A 17,947-nucleotide genomic window follows, 5' to 3' on the forward strand; every position below is an offset into this window, starting at 1 on the left:
TCCGTTCTTTGTGTTCGATCATCTTGCAGGTGAAGTAAAGTCTGTTATATAGTCTTGAATGCAAACAACCACCAAGCAAACAGTAAAAACATTGATTATTTTCTAACGCATTTTTTTAATAGCAGCAGACAGTCTTCCTCACGCTCATGTTGTCAGGGTGAGTTTGTGAAAACACCCATAATGCAACAGTTATGGGAGAAGATTTATCGAATTTGGAGCTAAAAATGATTTTTATTTTGCAAATTCCCTTTTTGTTTTTTCCCCCGACATTTTTCGCATTCCGTTCTACCGTTCCTTGTGGGTTTCCCGTAGTTCCTGTTGCGCTTTTGCGTAAATCTGGGATAAAACTACTTTTTATTCTGGGATTGTTTAGAAACAGTTTGACTCTGAGGACAATCACAGCAGTAAAGTTGGACTTTTGACAATATATCTCATGTCTGCAGTCATTTTTAAGTGCATTGAGAGAAAAAAATCGAATTGAAACTCAAATTTTTCTTATTAAAAAATCTTTTTTTGTTTTTTTAAGGACAAAAAAAAAGCCCTAGAAATTTCAGGGTTTTTTTCCCCACCATAATGTCTCAATTAAAATTGGCTTCATGTTGATATTGTGGTAAATTTTGGTGACTTCTAGTGAGTCTGGTGACTTAATGCGTTAAAGACCAAAGAAATGTAGACTGTCGTACAAAAGCGACGAGATGCAGTACCGGCATCCGCCTGAAGGGTCCCGTCTAGCAAATGTTAACGTGCAGCCGAGCGGCGTTTCCCCCCCGCCAGGTTCCTAAAGGTCGAGCGAGTCCGCGTCCCGAGCTCCTCTCATCTCGAGCGCCAGGCCGCCTTTGGCTGACCACGTCGGACCGACTCATCATCCAGCTGTAAACACGACCAAACATCTGGCGCTGCTGCGCGTCTCGCTGATTCCAACGTCGGCAGCAGTAGAAAGACGGGCCAGTTAAAAAAAAAAAAAATTAGATTTCATTGAACGATCATCTTTTAAATTGCGTAGGATTCAGTTTAAATGTTATTTTGAATTAATCTGTTCTCAGAAGTATGTTTATGGATGTCGTATGAACTTTGCCGACCGACACGAGGTCGTTGAGTTTCTCGCGTCGGACTTGGGTTTTGTTCACTGCTGCCAAACTCCTTCTAATCCCAGGCTTTCATTCTTACTTTGCTCTTGTATAATCCTCCGTCTTAAATCGGATGCCCCCGCAGATTAACATTGATTATGACCCAAAGGAGAGATGATCGTGGATAAAGAGAACTTAAACATGGACAGTGGGAAAAGAAAGTATCTCATTTATATTGAATATTAAAAGGCTTTATTTTTTTTTTATTTTCTAAGAATGAATATATTCACTTCCCTTGTGGATCGATCGGCTTTTGAACCAATCAGCGAGTCGATCTGGTTCCAAGGCGAGGGGGGGGGGTGGGGGGGGACACAAATGGCCTCTTGTTGCCCGCGCTGAGATCGGCTTTAAGCTACAGCGTCCGATTATTTATGGCTTCGGGTGACGGCGTTTCGTTTTTTGTTCAATAAATCAACGGAGGAAGTTGCGACTTGACGCTCCTCCGGCTCAAAGCCCCCGACTGCAACGTGGCTGGGATGTGACTCAGAATGCTCTGCAGGTTGTTCAGCGGTCGACACAACGGTGCACTCTGAGCTCTGCTAGCGCCGGCTGGATTTAGAGATCGGTGTCATAACAGGAAGTGATGTCACCTCGGGCCCCCCGGGCTCGGTCTTCTTGTCCTCTCGGCAGCCGAGTCGTCAGACTTGAGCAACACGGGGAAGTTGTTTCACACCGACGTGTTGGTTAATAGTGATTATATCAAATGTAGGAAACACTAAGATGTATCAGATATGAACGTCTTTCTCATTTAAACAACCAAAAAAACCCCAAAAAACTCTTGTGGAACCCCCACGGTGTGGGATTTTGCAGTAGCTTCTCTCCTACCCGCTGACATTTACGGGCATTACTCACTTTTTCTTTCCTTCCGCCTTCCACGTGTTCGACACCCCCCGACGCTTGTCCTTGACCACAGCCAGCCACCTCTGTTTACCGCAAGATCAAAAAAGCCGTTTCAAGTAAATTCCTTTCAACGACCGACCACCACCTTTTCTCCGAATCCCGCCTCAGCTGTTTTCTGCTGCTGTTCACCGAGCCGTCGCTCACCACTCAAGTTAATCTGCCCTGTCCCCTGCTATGTCTGGATAATTGAAGGCACCGAACCCCCCCCCCCCCCCCCCCCCCCCATGTTGTTGTCACAGTCTCTCTGCAGTGTTTAATTGAACCTGTTGTTGAAGGAGTGGCAGCCGTCGGTTTCCTTTTCTTCCTGACCCCAACACAATGGTATCAGCAGTCTGGAGACTCAACACAGGAAGTCGGTGTCTAAACCAGAAGTGTCAAAAACATGCTTAAAGGGCCACAAGTGGTCCAATTTCATCTTGAGTGGGTCGGACTGGTAAAATTGTGGCCCGAGTTTGTTTTTTTTTTGCTTCGTTGTGGCATGTATATGTGTTTTAAATTGTCGATTACAACTGAAAATGTCAACATAAAGTCAAACTTGATAAAATGCTCTGCTGCAAAGACTCCTATAATTGTTGCATTATTATTATTCTTATTATTGCCTGCTACACTTTGTTTGTTGAAAACAAACAAACAAAGTTTTCTTTGAAATTCTGACCATTTCTTGGTGGTTTGGTCAGATTGATGCGTATTGCATTCACCTGGGAAAAAAAAGATCAGCTCTACTTTTCTGAATGAAGATTATGTCAAGAAAAGACTAAATCGTATACAAGGAAATATTTCTATCAGTTTATCTGAGTCAATTGGACCGTGATGCCTCTTAATCCAGAAAGGCCCACTTCTAAAAACAAGTGTGAGATTCGTTTTAAACAACAAATGGACAAAGATATCTAATGTGTTTGTGTATAAGATGATTTAACTTCTGTCAAAGTAACATAAGGACACATAGACTTTTATACACTAGATAGTTTGGAGCTCCGGCCTCCAATAAGGGCTCATGGATGAAGAGGTTCACTGAGGATGAAGAATATGGCGTACCCAGGTAACAGAACCCAAAGCAAAGATGAGCGAATGAATATGTCTGACTTAACAACAAGAGAAACTCAACATGGTCATGTTACTCAAACATATTTGTGATATGCACATCAAACAACTGCCTCTGTGGATTTGTTTGAGTGTAATTGTATTGATTCATCCAGCATTCACACAATTCTGTATGCAAAGATACTGAAAAGGAGGCCACCAGTGTTTCTTGGATGGGGGCGTGGCTTATTTGGCCTTTGATGTCACGGGGGTGTGGCTTAGTTAATGGGCGTGGCTACAGTTGGCCTTAGATCTACTGGCTTTGATCTGAAGAAGACGAAAGAGCCTTGGATCTGAATGAGGTAATTGCACTTTTTGCCTTTGATGTGAAAAGAGGCAGACTTATTGAAACACAAACTCTCTCGCACACACAAACAGAGGAAGACAGTCAAGTGTACAACTACAAGGACGTAGCAACTGCTGATACAATCGCGAACACATTTAGGTTTTTTTAAAAACAGGTTTCAGTGATGTCTCAAAAGCACCATCCCAACGGAAGAGGACAATTTCAACAGGGCGATGACTGTGCTGCTTGCCCTAGCATTCCTCAAGAGGCTATGGAGAATCGCCGTCGTCTCCTTGAGATATTGGAATACCGTGACCAGGGAAGTGTCCACCTAAAAGCTGGGCTGGAGGAGGACAAGAGAAAAGACAAGGAGACGCAAAAAGTCATAGATAGCTCCAACAAGGAGGATCTCCAGAGGATGGCTGGACTGTCAGAAGCCTCCTCAGATTTCGCGGCACCTCAAAGAACCAAGAGGGACTGCAAACGAGAAGACACTGAGCTGAAGGCACGGCTCGTTGGCTTTTCACATAAGATTGCTAAACTTCAGAAGAGAAATGAGAGTATCTTTGCAATGTTTCATGAAGACCTTGGTGACTTAAAAAGCCAAGACCTCCAGGAAGAAGAGTACATGACGGTGAAGGTCAGAGCTCTGGAGGAGAAGCTCCAGCAGGAGGTGAAAGAGAGAAAGAGGCTGCTGGCTGAGAAGGAGTTACTCCGGTCTGAGAAGGAGACGCTCCAGTCGAAGAACGAGAACCTGCTTCTTGAGAAGGAGTTAGTCCAGTCTGCGAAGGAGACGCTCCAGTTGAAGAACAGGAGCCTGCTTGCTGAGATGGAGTTCGTCCAGTCTGAGAAGGAGACCCTCCAGGCTCAGAACAAAATCCTGCTTGCTCAGAAGGAGACGCTCCAGTCTCAGAACAAGATCCTGCTTGCTGCGAAGGAGTTCGTCCAGTCTGAGAATGAGTCGATCCAGGCACAGAACAAGATCCTGCTTGCTGAGAAGGTGACACTCAAGTCTCAGAACAAGAACCTGCTTGCTGTGAAGGAATTCGTCCAGTCTGAGAAGGAGTCGATCCAGGCACAGAACAAGATCCTGCTTGCTGAGAAGGAGACACTCAAGTCTCAGAACAAGAACCTGCTTGCTGCGAAGGAGTTCGTCCAGTCTGAGAAGGAGTCGATCCAGGCACAGAACAAGATCCTGCTTGCTGAGAAGGAGACATTTCAGTCTCAGAACATGAAGCTGCTTGCTGAGAAGGAGTCAGTCCAGTCTGAGAAGGAGACATTTCAGTCTCAGAACATGAAGCTGCTTGCTGAGAAGGAGTCAGTCCAGTCTGAGAAGGAGATACTCTGGTCTCAGAACAAGAACCTGCTTGCTGCGAAGGAGTTCATGCAGTCTGAGAAGGAGACGCTCCAGTCTCAGAACATGAAGCTGCTTGCTGAGAGGGAGTCAGTCCAGTCTGAGAAGGAGTTACTCTGGTCTCAGAACAAGAACATGCTTGCTGCGAAGGAGTTCATGCAGTCTGAGAAGGAGATGCTCCAGTCTCAGAACATGAAGCTGTTTGCTGAGAGGGAGTCAGTCCAGTCTGAGAAGGAGATACTTCGGTCTCAGAACAAGAACCTGCTTGCTGTGAATGAGTTCATGCAGTCTGAGAAGGAGATGCTCCAGTCTCAGAACATGAAGCTGTTTGCTGAGAGGGAGTCAGTCCAGTCTGAGAAGGAGACGCTCCAGGCTCAGAACAAGATCCTGATTGCTGCGAAGGAGATGCTCCCGTCTGAGAAGGAGACGCTCCAGTCTGAGAAAAAGACGCTCCAGTCTGAGAAAAAGACACTCCAGTCTGAGAAGGAGACGCTCCAGTCTGAGAAAAAGACGCTCCAGTCTGAGAAAAAGACGCTCCAGTCTGAGAAGGAGACGCTCCAGTCTCAGAACAAGATCCTTCTTGCTGCGAAGGAGTTCATGGAGTCGATCCAGGCACAGAACAAGATCCTGCTTGCTGAGAAGGAGTCAGTCCAGTTTGAGAAGGAGTTATTCCGGTCTCAGAACAAGAACCTGCTTGCTGAGAAGGAGACCCTCCAGTCTGAGAAGGAGTTACTCCGGTCTCAGAACAAGAACCTGCTTGCTGACAAGGAGTTCGTCCAGTCTGAGAAGGAGACATTTCAGTCTCAGAACATGAAGCTGCTTGCTGAGAAGGAGACGCTCCAGTCTGATAAGGAGATGCTCCAGTCTGAGAAGGAGACGCTCCAGTCTGAGAAGAAGACGCTCCAGTCTGAGAAGGAGTTCGTCCAGTCTGAGAAGGAGACATTTCAGTCTCAGAACATGAAGCTGCTTGCTGAGGAGGAGTCAGTCCAGTCTGAGAAGGAGACGCTCCAGTCTGAGAAGAGGAGCCTCCACGCCCAGAATGAGACTCTGCTGGCTGAGAAGCAGACCCTACACTCTGAGAAGACCCGGCTAGAGGAGGCCATGCGGGGCTTAGAGGAGGAATTCCAGGCCAAGAAAAACAAGAAGAGAGGCTTCTGGAGGCGGCTCTTCAAGCGCAATGACAACAGAGAGAAGAAGGCCAAAGAGACAGCAGAAGACACCAAGAAAGTTGGGGAGGATAAAGAACTTTAACTCGTTTCAGTCATATGATAGCTGCCATATTTCAATTCAGTTGGCACTATTGAGTTCTGCCAGTCAGGATACGTTTGTATTAGAGTTTGAATGTTCTACTTTGAAAACACTTTTTGTTGTGCACGTTTAAAAATAAAACAAAACAAAAAAACAAAAAGCTGACTGCGTCATCTCTTATTTACTCGCTGTTCAAATATCTCAGGCTGACAGCTTTTAACGAAGCGGCCATCTTGAAAACTGGTGGCCATCTTTGGATTCTCAGCTGGAGAACATATTTTTCTGAAATCGCATATCCTGAACATAACTTAATGACACAAACAAACCAAATATGGCACTTGTATCACCAAGTAAAATTCTGGGGTTGCGTTGGGGTGTTTTGTTATGGAATTGTTGACTTGCGTGGGATGTTCACGCCACGCTCGCTCTGGAGTCGTTCCCCCACAGCCTGAACTCTGGAAGAAGTATTGTTGGCACCATCCAACAAACCACACCTTCTGAGGATTGTGTCTTACTCCATAAAGCTAATAAAACCATCGCTGATTTTATATACGACGTTCTACAAAGAACTGGAGTCTGAGATGAGAGCAAGGAACGTGTTACCGGCATCATTGATTACAACATTGTGTGCTGGATGTTTGTTCCCGGTCGTTAATTTCATTAATTTCACACATCAACTTCTTTAAGCTGTGAATTATATTTAGAGCCCATCGTCGACATTCGCATAACTCAGTTCTTTCACGGTTTTTCTGTGTACGACTGTCTCGGGCCGACGGCTTTTCCTCATCGCGAGGTTAAAGCCACTTTGCAGATTGCTTATTCAACAGTTTAAAAAAAATGTGCTGATGCCTAAAAAAAAAAAAAGAAAACGGCCTGGGACAGATGGGAAAAGGAAACCTGTAAAAAAAAAAAAAAAAGAAATGGGGCGGGAAAAAAAAGAAAAAGGAAAGAGTCCATTTGTTCAGTGGTCAGGTTTCACTGGCCATTTGTTAAAACGACACGCTCAGCTGTTATAATGCTGGAGAACAGATTCTAAGATGGATTTAAATCTAAATACAGAAGGGGCATGATAGTTCATGGGTAGTTTTATTTCATTATTAAATGACTTGACTGTTTTTATAGGGAGATTCAACACGGATCACTTTGAATCATTTTAATTGAGTCAGAGTGTGTCCTGGCTAGTGAAAGCCTGCTGCTCCCGTCCGGTTAAAGGGTCTTTGTGTAAAGCGGCAGGTGGCGTCACACCTGTTGTCCTGTCAGATATGCAGACTGTCGGAGGCCTCAGCCGGGCGAGCGCCCGGGGGAAGTCGTCCTCACTACGTCACTTTTTGGTTTAATGGGCCAATATGTTGAATTTCACTTTTCGTTTTGTTTCCTGTTTATATTTTCTTTTGAAAACATTTCAAAAGCTGTCGCCAAGAAGTGTTGCGGACTCTTGTTTTCTTTAAACAACAAAAAGGAAAATTGGTACTATGAGGACCGTGGTTTCGTCAGTTACGGTAGAACTTCTCATGAATGGACCTGATAAGAGATCGGGATTTAACCGTTAGCGCACCTTAACGAGCGACAACCTGCCAAACGTGGACAACGGACTGGCCCTCCTGGCGAATCTGGAACTAAAAGGGACCCAAAATGCTTGGACTGGACCCGATTATATGAGTAATCGGGTCCCTGTGGTGGCGTCTGCATATTCATTTTTAGTTGTGATTAATCGCCGCGGCGCTTACGTGCCACTTTCACGTCAATACGCCAGGGGACTCAACTATAAGGCTCGAATTCAGCCCCATAAAGCCACCTAGTAAAGTGGTTAAATAGGGTATTATAAGATAAGAATTAGTCCTCGGTGGCCCGATTGAAGCCTCCTGCTGTCCAGTTTTCGGCCTCATGTTTGACACTAAGATATTAAGCGCATCACCAATTGTCTTTCTGCTCATGTAGATGCCCCCCGGCCAAGAGTCTGCTCAGCATAGCTGCCATAGTCCAAATACCCAAACGTGACTCTGAATCGCTGATGTGGCACCGCGAGCGACAAGACTGTCCTCTTTTGGAGGAATTATTCAGGCCCGACAACTGTTGAGCAGCCGAGCGGAGCTGCCAGGACGCATCAGGCCGGGGAGAGCAAGTGGGTCAGACCGGAGTCGCATCAGGGCGATACTGTGAGAGAGTGGGTTGGGTGGGGGTGGGGGTGTGGGGGGGGGGGGGGGGGCATCGTCTGGCATCGTCTTTCCTCCCGCGATGAGGCCAGTCAGTTGCTTTCTTGCCTCGTAATGTGCGTTTAAGTGTCGGCGTGTGCGCACAGATGGAGACTAAAATAACCCCATGCATGTGCAAACGCGCATGCACTGTGTCACACTGCATGTGCGTCAAATGTTATTGTGCCAAGCTCAATTCACGGATTAGTATGTGTTCTCAGTTCTTAGTGCATATAGCACACAGTGTTATGAGGGAGGCAGGAGCTAAATATTTAGTCAAACATGCCACAATGAATATATACCTAAAACAAATTCGGCACATTTTGTATTGTTTTGATTTTATCGATGCACATGAATTGGCTTTTAAAGGGCTTTTAAGAAAGGCACAACTAAAATTGGGGGAATAAATAGTTCCACAAGGAATATGAACTAAAATGTCTCATAAAAAATAAAAACCTAAAATGACTAACATTTCTAAAATAAGAAATGTCTTTAAAACAGGTTTGAAAAACACACACAAAAAATTGCTTTAAAATTAAATATCCATGGTTAAAACAGCTAAAATGTCAATATGTTTAGCAAGAAATGCTGAAAAATTAAAGTGAAACCTGAAATCTGGTAGAAAAAAAATGTCTGAAAGTGTAATGAAATGTTCAACATGTGAAATGGAACCTCATGAACACAACAGAAGATACAGTTTTATTGTTTTTTTTAATGTGTATCAAAACAATTTAGCGTAATTTTAAAAGGCTTGACATGTTTTGTGGCTCCAGTTGAATTTGATTTGGTGGAAACGTGACAAAAGCAGCTCCTTTCCATAAAGGAAGTTTTCTTAGTGATCATTTTCTGGCTTTTTAACTGTTTTACTGTGACAGGATTCATCTCTGGAATGTTTATTAAAGATGTGCACACATAAAACGTCAACGCAACAGTTATATGAGAATTTTTATTTGTTTTTTGACATTTCACTGTATTTTGTCTCACTAAAAATCAGATTCATGTTGAGATTGTAGCTGTTTTCTGTAATTATTGTTTGGTTTTGGGGTGAAAAGTGAAATAAACGACTCCTTTATTTCCAATAAACATTGTGTGTCGTTTACATTATTCTGTACTCCTATAAATGTTGGTTTTTTTGTGCCAATTCAAATTTTTTTTATTTTATTTTTTTTATTCCCACTGTAGATTTAGAAATGAAGAAGGACATAGACGCACTGATAGCAGAGGAACGGGCGGAAATCATTTCTAAATATGACAAAGTAAGTATTTATAAGATTTGACTCTTTTTTTTTTTACGGAAACGTAACATATTTGACGTTTTGTAGTTTAAAAATGAACAATTTCCAATCGTTTGATCACAAATTTAAATGAATTAGATGAAGCTGATGTCAGAAATCCCTTTAATCATCTCTTAAATATAAATTTTTTTTTTTTAAGTGCCTGAAATCTCGACTTTTCTGTGTTTTGTTCCAGGGCAGGCAGGACGGCGTCGACATCGATCCCTGGGAGGACGCAGACTTCAGCATTTATAAAGTCACCGACCGGTTCGGTTTCCTGCAGTGAGTAAATTCAGGCCCTCGTTGACGCGACGGAAACGTTTTTGCTGCATTTTTTTTTGCGAACGTTAATGTCGTTGTGAAAACGCAACTTTCTGAAGGAGGCGTTTAATCGGGGAACTTTTTGAAAACAGTCACGACTCCACTGAAACGGTGGAAAAGCTAAATTTTTGTTAAAAAAAATGCTCCATCTCCATGGAAACGGGGGAAAATGCAACTTTTACAAACGCTGTTATTGCGCATGCGCGCCACCGTCGTGGTAAATAGCTTCCTCCGACTCCCAGTCCGTATTCTCCTGGGACTTGAAGGCTTTTATTTTGACAGTCACCGTAATAACAATCCAACATGGTCGTCTGTCCTCTAGAATGTCCGCGTTCTCACATTGTTGATGTTTTTAGTTAGTGGCCCAACATGAACCCAAACCAAACTGCATCATTTTCAGCGTCACTGACGTTTCCATGGAAACGCTCAATTTAAAAAAGACAAAAAAACAAAACGTCTCGTGTAAATGAGAACTTCTAGCGATTTCCTTGTGGCGGTTAACATTTCTCGAGGAGATCTTTATCTGTCTTTAATTTCCTGTAATTTCTCACTTTTCCTGTCTCTCCTTTCTCACGACGTTGATCTATTTGATTTTTTTTTTTTTCTTTGCTCCAGTGAGGAAGAGCTGCCAACGCCCAGTGCATTTGAAGCAAAAGTATGAACTTTATCCTTCTTAAATCTAAATCTAAATCTAAATCGATGCCCTGTTGCATGTCCACAGTGAAACAACCGCACGTTGCTCCCGTCTTTTTTTTTTTTTTTTCTCCAGCAAAAGCAGCAGGAGATCGAGCGAGTGGAGAAATGGCTGAAGATGGTGAAGAAGTGGGACAAGTACAAGGACAGTGAAAAGGTTGGTCTCCCGTCTCTCAGTCAGTCTGCCGCTTCCCCTTTTGTTTCGCCGCTCGATTGTGTGATGTATTGTTTCCGTTTCGTGTTTTCCATTCCTCTTTTAAACGCTTAATTTCCTCTGTCCCCCGGCCGTTTGAGTAAACGTCGTATGTGCCCTGAAGAAAAAGGCGTGATGGAACATTTTTATTGGCTTATATTGTGACGGCGTATGTGATTATTTCACCTAATAAACCTAAATCCTGAAGGTTTGCTTTGCTAAAATCGAGCTTTAACAGGTTCAGGGTTGACTTCTTATCCCAGTCGGTTCGATACGGATTCAACAAATAGAACGTCGCGTCTCCGTTTCAGTTGGCGAAGCGCATATATAAAGGAATCCCTCTGCAGCTGAGAGGCCAGGCCTGGGCTTTGCTCCTGGACGTAGAGAAGATCAAAGAAGCCAACCTGGGAAAGTACGAGGTACGGTTCTTACAAGTTCCAACGACCACGACGGCGATGAGATGAGATCGGGCTGTGGCGGTGGTTGTTGACTCGGTGCGTTTGCCTCCTCAGAGGATGAAGCGGCAGGCGAGGAGCTTCTCCACCGAGATCAAGCAGATCGACCTGGACGTGAACCGGACCTTCAGGAACCACCTCATGTTCATGGACCGCTTCGGGGTCAGGTGAGTGCCGGGCGCCATGTTGACGCCACGACTCTTCAAGTGTCTTTTGTGTCTTTTTTTCTTCTTTTTAATAACAGCAGCGTTGGCATGTAGCTAACGGGCAGTACTCGTCCTTTCAAAATAAAATTCGGTGCAACGCTGGTTGAAAATCTGTTTGAAGATTTTGAGTTTTAGGTTTTTCATTTGCGACGAGAGCAGGAAAAAAATTTAGTTTCTCTGTCGTGGCGGGCTCCTTTTTATTAATCTTTTTTTCATTTGGGAATACAATGGTACACACAAAAAACATACAATGGATATAATTTCCCAGCCTTCTTTTTTGTATTTTTTTTTCACAAACAATAAAAATAAAAGAAATTAAAGCTGCAAGCAGCGTTGGCTGGGAACTCACTCAAGCCCGTCGGGGTGGGCACGATCCTCTAGACCGGATCAGAAAGAGTTTTGGAAGTTTTTTTTTTTAATGACTTTTATTTTGAAAAAACGGCATCAAAGCCAGCTAATTAGCTAGTGATTCGTGACCGCAGCACACCCATTAGGCCACCTACCAAATTTCAGTTCAATCGGACAATGTTTGTTAGCATGCTAACGGGCATGCTAGGCCGCGAGCTATCCGAGCTCACCCTAGCCCTAACCCACTGTCGGCGGCGTACGAATTACAAATGGGACCTGCCTGTGGCCTGGCCTTTTGCGAGGTCCCTAATAAACCCAAGACATGGAACAATAACAATCTTAACACTGCCTCTAATAGTACATATAGTAAATGTATATATTACAAACACAAACGTATGCATATTCATACACAAAAAAGTCAAAGTAAAATAAATTTAACTTCAAAAAAACAAAAAAACAAAGACAAACAATATAATTAATAAAATAACACCAAAATAAAATAAGGAGGTGTGTGTGTGTGTGTGTGGGGGGGGGGGGGGGGGGGGTAAGCTTCAGTAGATTAAATTAAATTTAAAAACAAATTTGCTTTAAAGTGTGAGCGGTGTCATTGTTTTGTTCGTCGCCTCACACGTTGAAGTTTGCACCTCTGCTGATGCTCGTTTTAGACCTTTGGCCTGAAGCCACACACACACACACACACACACACACACACACACACACACACACACACACAGACCCACAGAGGTGGTTTCCTTGTCTCTATTGGCCTTCCTGTCAGAGCTCAGAGCCCCACAGGAAATGGCATTTCATGGTAGAAATATGCACATGAACATCAAAACGCAAATGATGACAGATGGCCGGACGCATCAAACACACATTTAAACTCAAACGAAACCCAATTAAAACAGCACACAGTCCCCACGAGTTAAAACACTTAAGTTTGCGGGGACCGTGAGAGTCGTCGGCGTAACTCCTCCGCTCGCTCTTTGTAAAACGTAACTTCCCCCTTCAGCTTGAGTCCAAACCGCCATCCTGCCCGGCTGCCCGCTGCTCGTCTGCAGCTGCCGAGACCCTGGAGGCTATTTAAAGCTGCTTTCCTGCCTCTGTCACTGTCTACGAGACATTCATGTACTACACAGGCCCGGGGGGGGGGGGGGGGGGGGGGGGGGGGGGGGGGGGGGGGGGGGGGGGGGGGTGGGGGGGGGGGGGGCATCCTCTCCACATCTCCATATTGTATTTGTTATTTACTCACTGTTCACTTCTGTTCACCACGTAATCAACTATCCTGCACATACTGGAGAATAAGTTAAAACCCTTTGATCTCTTTCAAGACTAAACACGCCCTTTTATCATTCTTTTAACTGTTGACGAGTGAGTGATCTCGTGTCGTCACAGACATCCCTACGTAACTTAGTGAACTTGGTGAAACCAAACGTCGGGGGATCACTTTTCTAGATGAGCCCAGCTGGATGCGGCGGCGACACTTTGTCCATCTGGAAGGAAAACGTGGAGGAAAAGGGAGGAGAAAACAGGCAAACTCTGCACAGAAACGTCTCCAGGATCTTGTTCAGCCACTTCTAGAAGCTGTTATTGAGTGTCAGGCTGGTGCAGCAAGTAAAATACTCGTGATGTACGTATGGCTTCAGGTGATTTAGATTTTTAGTTTGAGTTCATTTTGGATATTTCACTTTTATTTTGCACCAGGAGGTTTCATTATTATGGAAGCGTATTGGGGCCACTGAAGAAGAAAAATTCAGAGGCTTTAAAAAAAACAAAAAAACTTTCATGGCATTTAAGAAAAAGTCGCAATTTTTTTTTCTTCACTGATTAAAACGCTTAATTTTGACTATATATGGTTGCTTACTGCTTATGGACCAGTGATTTTACACAGGATTTCCTTGATTAATGTGAACACATTTTATAAGCACCGAGGTCCGGGCCTTTGTCCTTCGTACTCCACGAACTTCCAGCGCTGCAGCTGTGTCTTATTGTCTTCATACTGATGTGTTTATGAGCTCAGTTCTGTTCTGAAGCACCTTTTCACCGCTTAATTAATCCGCCTGCGATGCAGTTTGAAGCGGTTACATGGGCTGGCATGTGGATGGATGGACTTTGTAAAAAAAAAAAAAAAAAAAAAAAAAAAAAAAAAATCTCAACTTTGATTTTCGACTTTTTTTGATGTGCGTGAAGGTTTTGTTTTGGTTTTTTTAGCCTCTGAATTATAATTTGTTTTCCTTCAGTGGCCCTAATACTCTTCTGTACATTATAAACTTGATTTTAGTTAAAAAAAAAATTTGAAAATAGAGACATTTTCATCACTTATATAACAAAGAAAAGAAAAGAAAAATCTCGATTTTTATTTTTATTTTAGCCTCTGAATTTTTTTCCTTTCAGTGGCCCTAATACTCTTCTGTACATTATTAACTTGATTTTAGTTTAAAAAAAAATTTAATACAGACATTTTCATCACTTATATAACAAAGAATAGAAAAAATAATCTTGATTTTGATTTTAGCCTCTGAATTGTTTTCCTTCAGTGGCCCTAATACTCTTCCATACATTATAAACTTGATTTTAGTTAAAAAAAAAATTTTTTAAATAGAGACATTTTCATCACTTATATAACAAAGAAAAGAAAAATCTCGATTTTTATTTTTATTTTAGCCTCTGAATTTTTTTCCTTTCAGTGGCCCTAATACTCTTCTGTACATTATTAACTTGATTTTAGTTTAAAAAAAAAAAAATTAGATAGACATTTTCATCACTTATAAACAAAGAAAAAAAAATCTCTATTTTTATTTTAGCCTCTGAATTTTTTTCCCTTCACTCTTCCATACATTATAAACTTGATTTTAATCAAACATTTTTTTTTTTTTTTTAATTAAATACACACATTTTCATCACGTTTATGTTTTCTCTTTCCATGGCATCACTTCTCAGCCCACTGGGGGATGAAGTCGGACACCAAGTGTCCCAAAGCGACTTTGACCATCTGCTTTAACGGCCTGAATGTTGTGTTGTGTCCGCAGGCAGCAGGCCCTCTTCCACGTGCTGGCGGCGTACTCCGTCTACAACACCGTGAGTCCCGTCGCCGCACACCGACGCCGTCTTCCTCTGTTGGCTTCCTCCGTTTGACGCCTTTGGGCCACGTGCATCTTTTATTGATCACAAATGCTAAAGTCGAATTGATTTGATTCGGTCCTCTTTTTTTTTGACAATGGGAAAATAAAAAATAGATAAGAAATTTTATTTATGGGTCAAACTATGCAGCCAGAACCTTGAAATGAAAAAAAACAAAAAAAAAACATTCCTGCTAATGCATTTTAGTTTTCAAATTTTGATCACCGTTTGCTTTTTTAATTTTGAAAATGAAAACTTGGATTGATTGTTTGGATGATTGATCATTCATTTTTATTTATGAGTCAAAAAAAAAAAAGGAAGAAGAAAAAGCTCCAATCCTTAAACTTTATGAAAACCTGGTTCATATATGTGATTTTCCTATTTTAAAAGTGTGATGCATTTCAAGTACAGCTGTTTGTTCCAGATGTAACGACGTCTCCTGCATCCGCTTGAGTCACGTTGGATTTTCCCTGTTTTCACATCGAGCGCATGAGCAAACCTCCACGACTTGTCCGGGCACGGATCGTTGCATTACCTCCTTAACGCCTGTCCTTTGTACTCCATGTTACTCCACATTGCTCCATGTTACTCCACATTACTCCACGTTACTCCACACTACTCCACATTACTCCACATTACTCCACATTACTCCATATTACTCCACATTACTCCACATCGCTCCACATTACTCCACATTTCTCCACATTACTCCACAGTACTCCAGATCGCTCCACATTACTCCACATTACTTCACATCGCTCCACATTACTCCACATCGCTCCACATCGCTCCACATTACTCCACATCGCTCCACATTTCTCCACATCGCTCCACATTACTTCACATTACTCCACATGGCTCCACATTACTCCACATTACTCCACGTTACTCCACATTGTTCCACATTACTCCACATCGCTCCACGTTACTCCACATTGGTCCACATTGCTCCACGTTACTCCACATCGCTCCACGTTACTCCACATCGCTCCACATTACTCCACATTATTCCACATTACTCCACATCGCTCCACATTACTCCACATCGCTCCACATTATTCCACATTACTCCACATCGCTCCACATTACTCCACATCACTCCACATTACTCCACATTATTCCACATTACTCCACATCGCTCCACATTACTCCACATTACTCCACATCACTCCACATTACTCCACATTACTCCACATCGCTCCACATTACTCCACATTACTCCATATTACTACACATTACTCCACATCGCTCCACATTACTCCACATTTCTCCACATTACTCCACAGTACTCCAGATCGCTCCACATTACTCCACATTACTTCACATCGCTCCACATTATTCCACATTACTCCACATCGCTCCACATTACTCCACATCACTCCACATTACTCCACATTATTCCACATTACTCCACATCGCTCCACATTATTCCACATTACTCCACATCGCTCCACATTATTCCACATTACTCCACATCGCTCCACATTACTCCACATTACTCCATATTACTCCACATTACTCCACATCGCTCCACATTACTCCACATTTCTCCACATTACTCCACAGTACTCCAGATCGCTCCACATTACTCCACATTACTTCACATCGCTCCACATTACTCCACATCGCTCCACATCGCTCCACATTACTCCACATCGCTCCACATTTCTCCACATCGCTCCACATTACTTCACATTACTCCACATGGCTCCACATTACTCCACATTACTCCACGTTACTCCACATTGTTCCACATTACTCCACATCGCTCCACGTTACTCCACATTGGTCCACATTGCTCCACGTTACTCCACATCGCTCCACGTTACTCCACATCGCTCCACATTACTCCACATTATTCCACATTACTCCACATCGCTCCACATTACTCCACATCGCTCCACATTATTCCACATTACTCCACATCGCTCCACATTACTCCACATCACTCCACATTACTCCACATTATTCCACATTACTCCACATCGCTCCACATTACTCCACATTACTCCACATCACTCCACATTACTCCACATTACCCCACATCGCTCCACATTACTCCACATTACTCCATATTACTCCACATTACTCCACATCGCTCCACATTACTCCACATTTCTCCACATTACTCCACAGTACTCCAGATCGCTCCACATTACTCCACATTACTTCACATCGCTCCACATTATTCCACATTACTCCACATCGCTCCACATTACTCCACATCACTCCACATTACTCCACATTATTCCACATTACTCCACATCGCTCCACATTATTCCACATTACTCCACATCGCTCCACATTATTCCACATTACTCCACATCGCTCCACATTACTCCACATTACTCCATATTACTCCACATTACTCCACATCGCTCCACATTACTCCACATTTCTCCACATTACTCCACAGTACTCCAGATCGCTCCACATTACTCCACATTACTTCACATCGCTCCACATTACTCCACATCGCTCCACATCGCTCCACATTACTCCACATCGCTCCACATTTCTCCACATCGCTCCACATTACTTCACATTACTCCACATGGCTCCACATTACTCCACATTACTCCACGTTACTCCACATTGTTCCACATTACTCCACATCGCTCCACGTTACTCCACATTGGTCCACATTGCTCCACGTTACTCCACATCGCTCCACGTTACTCCACATCGCTCCACATTACTCCACATTATTCCACATTACTCCACATCGCTCCACATTACTCCACATCGCTCCACATTATTCCACATTACTCCACATCGCTCCACATTACTCCACATCACTCCACATTACTCCACATTATTCCACATTACTCCACATCGCTCCACATTACTCCACATTACTCCACATCACTCCACATTACTCCACATTATTCCACATTACTCCACATCGCTCCACATTATTCCACATTACTCCACATCGCTCCACATTGCTCCACATTACTCCACATCGCTCCACATTACTCCACATTACTCCACATCACTCCACATTACTCCACATTATTCCACATTACTCCACATTACTCCACATTACTCCACATTATTCCACATCGCTCCACATTGCTCCACATTACTCCACATTGCTCCACATTACTCCACATTACTCCACATTACTCCACAGTACTCCACATTACT

The 17,947-nt window shown here is 43.2% G+C and overlaps 1 protein-coding gene across 1 annotated transcript in view; it reads left to right on the forward strand.

The window, feature by feature from the left end:
* The window catches only part of LOC308136606 (uncharacterized protein), a 36,607-nt gene that overhangs the window by 10,513 nt on the left and 8,147 nt on the right, over positions 1-17,947 (forward strand). Inside the window, exons 2-8 of the mRNA XM_080505024.1 lie at positions 9,370-9,443; positions 9,658-9,743; positions 10,398-10,437; positions 10,552-10,632; positions 10,980-11,087; positions 11,181-11,290; positions 14,707-14,755. Coding sequence (XP_080361150.1) covers positions 9,378-9,443; positions 9,658-9,743; positions 10,398-10,437; positions 10,552-10,632; positions 10,980-11,087; positions 11,181-11,290; positions 14,707-14,755 — 540 coding nt within the window. The 5' untranslated portion in view covers positions 9,370-9,377. The remainder of the gene's footprint in view (positions 1-9,369; positions 9,444-9,657; positions 9,744-10,397; positions 10,438-10,551; positions 10,633-10,979; positions 11,088-11,180; positions 11,291-14,706; positions 14,756-17,947) is intronic.

This window comes from Blennius ocellaris (genome assembly GCF_963422515.1).
Source record: "Blennius ocellaris genome assembly, chromosome: 11".
NCBI classification, from domain to species: Eukaryota; Metazoa; Chordata; class Actinopteri; order Blenniiformes; family Blenniidae; genus Blennius; species Blennius ocellaris.